This window comes from Mus caroli, chromosome 7 (genome assembly GCF_900094665.2).
Source record: "Mus caroli chromosome 7, CAROLI_EIJ_v1.1, whole genome shotgun sequence".
NCBI classification, from domain to species: Eukaryota; Metazoa; Chordata; class Mammalia; order Rodentia; family Muridae; genus Mus; species Mus caroli.
Genome location: NC_034576.1, coordinates 89,933,975 through 89,940,751, shown reverse-complemented (window position 1 = coordinate 89,940,751; position 6,777 = coordinate 89,933,975). Strand labels below are relative to the sequence as shown.

The 6,777-nt window shown below is 38.4% G+C and overlaps 1 protein-coding gene across 1 annotated transcript in view; it reads right to left on the bottom strand.

Moving 5' to 3' along the window:
- Positions 1-2,266: 2,266 nt before the first annotated feature.
- Positions 2,267-6,777, bottom strand: part of LOC110298699 (vomeronasal type-2 receptor 116-like) — a 44,772-nt gene continuing 40,261 nt past the window's right edge. Inside the window, exon 6 of the mRNA XM_021168100.1 lies at positions 2,267-3,186. Coding sequence (XP_021023759.1) covers positions 2,267-3,186 — 920 coding nt within the window. The remainder of the gene's footprint in view (positions 3,187-6,777) is intronic.

Here is a 6,777-nt window from a genome sequence, read left to right as displayed (position 1 = left end):
GGACGTCCTAAAGAAGATATTCTGAGTGTATGCTAGGATTTTCACTTTTTAATCTTGTGTAGATTTTGTTTAGTAATCAGAAATTTAATTGCAGCATCATATAATTATGAAGATAGCATTTCACAGCTCTCCTTTGTCATTTAATCACTTAATTTCTTCTGCCTCCTATGCCAAGACTTTTCTCAAGCCTTGATGGTGAGGGGATTTTGTTAGCTTTTCTATGTAAGTTGGATCACTTAGTCTGTTATTCTCAGTACAATAACCATTTTTAATTTCTCAATTGACTTCTGTGTATCACATAAATAATTTTTTATGACTAAGTTTTATTGAAACCTATGTCTTAGATATAAACACAATTGTTTAGAAAGGTATATTATACTATACCTACTTAGTAAAATAACAACAAACTTATATTATAGGACATTTTTACATCCTCAGCCATGAGGTTTTCTAGAGCATTACATTACAAGCCATAAAATATTTTCATGTTAAGAATTATTCATGTTAAAAATGGAAACTGTTATGTCACATCATTTTTTTCCAGAACATTCAAGTGAGTGATATTTTAGATTATTATTACATTAGGAGATTTTAAAGAACATAAACACACAATGTTATGATTCTGTTTTTAGGTTCAGGAATATTCTTTATTGAGATTTCTTTCTTTGCTTGAATTTTAATTTTCATATTTCCTTCCTGGGAATAAAAGTTCAGATGAATTATTCATTTTCTCCACTAATGTATTTATTCAATTTACATCCTTATCACAGACTCCTCTCTTATAACTCATCTCACATGGCTCCTCCCCATTTTCTCCCTTCCCCTTCCTTTCTAAGAAGAGAACTATCCCCTGCCACAGGAAACAACCCACATTAAGACAGCAAATGACTGCAGGACTAGGCACATCTTCTCCCACTGAGGCCAGACAATGCACCCAGTCATTGGAACTGGCTGCACAGGAAGGTAACAGAGTCAGAGGCAGCTCCTGCTACAGATGTTTGCAAATCTAAATGAATTCTAAAGTTCACTTCTGCTACATTTGTGCAGAGAGCTTAGGTCCACTCCATTTTGATCATTAGTTGACAGTTCATCTCTGGGAACTCCCAAGGCTCCAGGCTGATTATGCGTGTTGAGCTTTTCTGCAGGCCATGATCCATTTGGGTCTCACAATCCTTCCCTCAATCTCTCAGAAGACTCTCTGAGCTGTGTCCAATGTTTAGCTATGGTTCTGTGCAACTGTTTCCATCAGTCACTGAGTGGAGCTCTCTGAGGATAATTATGCGTGGTTCCTAACTGCAAGGATAATAGAGTACCTTAAGTAGTTGCAGGGATTGGTTATTGCCATGGGATTAGTCTTAAGTGGGCACATTCATTAGTTAGCTATTACCTCATTCTCTGCTTAATCATTTTCCTTGTACTTCAATATGGTTTGCAGCACAAATTATGGGTTGAAAGTTTTTTAGTTGGTGTCCCCTGGGAGTTCTGCTTGCCTACAGAAGGTAGCCATTTCAGGTTCCAAAGCTCCCACCTCTAGAAGTCACACCTAAAATTCCCCTCATAGTCTTCTTGGAGCCTCCCCGATCCTAGGTCTTTGACACATTGAGATGACCCATCATAAATCTACTGCCAATTTTTGTTTGCTGAATAGGCGCTCTCTCTCTAACTGTCCCTACACCACATCCTCCCGACCCCTACCCTATTCTGTCTCCCACCCAGTTTCCTCCCTCCCTCCATATCAAATGATTAATCTGTTTCTTAGTCTGAGTAAGATTCAAGCATCCTAATTTGAGCCATCCTTTTTATTATAATCTCAAACACTGGGATACCACTTCACATAAGAAAAAATTAATTATGTTTTGTAGATATATTTGCAGTTCTAAATCAAAATATAGGTTTTCCATATTAAATCTATATGATAATATGCACATTTTATAAAAAAATCTATATGGCAATATTTTTGGTATCTAAAAATAATATATAATTTATACTGGAAAATATGTGTTAAATGAAATAAGTTCTACAGTTAAGTAACAATTTTTAGATATTAGTTGTTTCAATGATAAAACCATACCAGCCTTAAAAGTAGAAAAGTGCCTGATGACATGTTTTAATCCAATAGACTGATGTCCTCATCAAATATTAGATCTTTTTTGTCCAGATGGTTTTCTACATTTTTTAATGGTAGAAACCCACAGAATAATATAATGTATAGAAACAATATGGTGATCACGTGGATATGTTTGTTTTACTATGTAAGCAGTTAAATTCAATTGATATTTTTAGTTTTAGCATGCATTTTCCTAAACTCATGAAAAGAATTTATTTGTGGTCTCAACAAAATAAGGTAGCACTTTGGCACAAATATGCAAAGAAGCATCCCTGCACTGGAGGCCAAGATACAGAACACTTCCACAGCAACCATAGCCTTGCCCTTAGTGCTATGGTAGACAGGGAGGAAGGTGACCCAGACACTGCAGAACATCAGCATGCTGAATGTCAGGAGCTTGGCTTCATTGAATGTGTCAGGCAGATTCCTGGCCAGGAAAGCCACAGTGAAACTTGCAAGAGCAAGAGAGCCCATGTATCCCAGGACACAGTAGAAGACAGTTACTGAACCNTTGTTGCANACAATGATGATGTGGCCATGTANCATGTGTAGATCCANATCAACAAATGGAGGAGAAGTTCCCAGCCAGATTCCACAGAGAATCATTTGGATCATGGTGCATATGGGAATGATGTAATTAGGTGCCCCTGAGAGTAGCAGCCACCTCAGTCTTCTTCCTGGAACAGTGATCTTAAATGCTAGGACTACAGTAATTGTCTTGGCTAAGACACAAGAGGCAGATACAGTGAACACAATTGCAAATGTGGTCTGTTGCAGGATGCAGCTAACCATACTGGGATAACCAATATAAAGCAAAGAACAGATAAAACAAAATATGAGGGAAGTGAGTAAGACATAGCTGAGAGTTTCGTTATTGGCCTTGACTATGGGAGTGTCTCGGTGTTTCAAGAAGACACAGAGTACAACAGCTGTAAGAGAAGAAAAGAACACAGCCAAGACAGCCAGAGCCATTCCCAAGGGTTCGTCATAATCCAGAAAGGTCACAACTTTCTTGAGGCAGTTAGTTTGATCAGTGTTGGCATACTCATCCTCTAGACACTTCATGCATTGCTCCATGTCTAGTGCAGGAATGGAAGATTGTCAGTTTTAATTTTTTTAGAAAAATCAGAAGATATACCAATCTTATGCTTTAGAAAATCATAACTATATTAAACTGACATCTTGTTTTAGATGCAAACTTAAATAAAAGAACTTCATAAAATGTGATCTTAATCTCCAATGCTTCAAATCTTTATACAAGTTTTGTTCATATTTATCTAATATACTCATTGCATTTTTCAAAAACAAAACTGTATTGTTGCATAATTTTTGTTTCCACAATAGAATGTCTTAGATTTGTCATTCATTGCATTATACTTCTTTTTGCTTATAATTGTGTATATTTTTCAAGAGAAGAACTTAGAAGGAGATGTGCCAGTGAATCTATGTATCAGTAAAATATGTGGTCCTACATGTGGTCTCAAGGAGAATTTACAGCCAAATTTTACTAAACCATTATATTCACAAATTCTAAATTTTTGTCTTACATATACAAATATTTACAGCCCTTATCAATTATTATAGAAACTTACCTTTGAAAGAGACAGACATAGTCAGAGGAAACAATAGTTAATAAAAATTTAGATTTTTGGAATCTAGTCCAATGGATTCATTTCCAAAACCTATTCCTCAGTTAAGGCTAGAAAATACAAAAAAGGGATTGAAATGTGTAAGAGCTTGAGGACAAGAGAGTTATATGAGTGTGTATATGAACCTGATATAGCTATCTCCTGAGAGGCTCTACTAGTGCCTGACAAATACAGAGGTGGATGCTCTCAGCCAACCATTGAACCGAACACAGGGTCACCAGTGGAGGAGGTAGAGAAAGGACCCAAGGATCTGAAGGGGTTTGCAGGTCCATGGGGGTGGTGGGGACAACAATGTGAACCAAGCAGTATATCCAGAGCTATACCACCAATCAAAGAGTACACAGGGAGGGCCCCATGTCTACAGCCACATATGTAGCAGAAGATGACCTTGTTGATCATCAATAGGAGGAAAATCTTTTGATCCAGTGTAGTGGAATGCCAGGACCAGGAAGAAGGAGTGGGTGGATTGGTGAGCAGGGGTAGGGGGTAGGGATTAGGGGGTAGGTGATTTTCAGATGGGAATCCAGGAAAGGGGATATTTGAGATGTAAATAAATATCTAAGGGAAAAAAAGAAAAAAAAAGAGTGAAAGAGCTAGAGGAAAAGAGATTTTATGAGTGTGTATTTTCAAATATACCCATAAACATCTCACCAAAAGGGGTTTCTTAAGCAGGGCAGTGGTGGTGCACGCCTTTAATCCCAGCACTTGGGAGGCAGAGACAGGCGGATTTCTGAGTTCGAGGCCAGCCTGGGCTAAACAGAGAAACCCTGTCCAAAAAAAGAAAACAAAAACAAAAAAAAACCCAAAACAACAAAAACAAACAAACAAAAAAACAGTAAGGCAGGTTATTTGGAGTTTTTGTAGAAAACACAGGGAGAGAAACAGTGCAATCATATAATTTCCAAAATAAATGTATGATAAACAACTAGGATAATTTCAACGTAGGATGAGACAACATGAAAAATCATTCCCCAAATTCTTCATATGTCATAAATATCATGTTAAGTTTTATGATTCAGAATGTTAACTGTGGCAGGGCACAGTATTTGCCAGTTTTAATTATTTATGGAAGATCTGACTATTCGGTACTCCCTAGATTTTAGTACTTATCAAAAAATATCATACTCTAAATAATGGTAAATGCCTCAAAAATAATCTTGACAGATTTTCATAGTTGGAGATTTTTAATATTCTTTCCACTCATATAGAGGAAGTTTGCACAATAGTATATTCAGTTTTCTCAATCAAATTAAGCTAATATTTCAAAGTGAAATGTAGTGCTCTTTTCCTAGTACTGAATCTCTGTATTCAAAGATGTACATTTGTGTTCATTTTCTATTTCCTTTTTTATTTTTGCTGAACAGTGTTATCTAAATTGGTGAGTAGAAGTATTCAAATACTCCAACTTTTACCCACTTTAAAATGATTAATTAGTTTTTTGTAGTTTTCCGATATCTCTTAAATATAGTACTTAAAGTTCTACCTAGGGGAATAAGACCTCCAAAGGAATTCATGGGATACAAACTGTACAGGAAGTGCCCAAGATATTTTCAGATGATATGATAATATATATAAAACTGACCCCTAAAATTCCACCAGAACTCCTATAGCTGATGAACAATTTCAGCACAGTGGCAGGATATCAAATTAACTCAAACAAATTAGTAGCCTTCATGTATACAAATGATAGTCTGAGAAAGAAATTAGGGAAACAGCACCATTCACAGTAGCTGTCCTGAGCTAGTGCCTCACCAGCAAGAACACACTCCAACAACCAGATTCTTCTGCAGCAAAGCTTTATTGCTTCATCAGGAGGAAGACCCCGAACCCCAGAAAATGGTGCTGCTTATATACACCTTGGCATGGCATGTCAGCACCTGATTTGTTGCTTACCCATCGCCTCATTGCTATGACCCGAGATGGGCAGTGACTGGGCACAAATTCACTCTTGCACCTGCGCACATTACTTGTTTACCAGTTAGGCATAGCAGAAGCCGGTGCCATCTTGTAATGGCTACTGCTCATGGCTCACCACATCTCCCCCTTTTTATTTTAGTAAAATGAGGCTGGACTAGGTCTGTGCAATTATGTCCATCTGCCACGGCTCCTGTTTTAGGTCGTTCCTCTAATGTCACAGCCTTTCCCGTCATCAGGTAACCCTATCACCACCAGGCCCCATGTCTTAGGTTGGTCTGTGCATGAGGAACGTTGCCCGTCTCTGGATACCGCAGTGCTGTGTGACAGTAACTGCTAAATGACCTAGGGCGAACTCTACAAAAGAGGCTAGCCAAAGCAAAATGTGATGAGGAAGGAGGATCCAAGACCACCCTACCGCGTGCAATGAGGAGACCTCAGCAGTGGGCAAGGGCTGATCATGATGTTCCTAAACTTATCACCACAACATTAATTATTTCAACATAGATAACCAGATTTCGGGGGAGGCCCCTTGTTCATTGGCCGCAAGTGCTTGAGCAATGACGATCTTGTCACGTGTTTGTTGGGCTCTGAGCTTGCAGACCAACCAGAGCATGAACACAAGCCCACAGCAGATGGCAGCACCAAATAAAACTACCCCCACCCATTCCTTAAAATAAGAAAATGCAGATGAAATCCAAGAGGAGAGGCCCTCTGTCAATGACAGGTCCACTCGAGTCGAGTTGATCCTTAGAACTGCTGCCCTCAGGGCCTCAAGAGTCTCATCGATTCCTTCGGACCAATTTCCTGCAAGATATAAGGAAAGCTGTCTTTATTTATTAAGGAAATAAAGACAGATTTACTGCACGAGTAAAATTTTCATATTGAACACTGGTAATACACAGAGCACCCAATTTTCTTTCACAACCCAACTGGGCCAACTGGTATAAGACACCTATCTGTTCCTCAACCAGATCAAGGTGCTGATTCAAAATCATCAGCCCTCCCTTCAACTGGGCACTAGCAGGAGTTTGGACATTGATGGCATCAGTCTCTTTGACTGAAAGCTGATTTAATTTTGTGCCTGTTTGGACCGTACCAGCCATA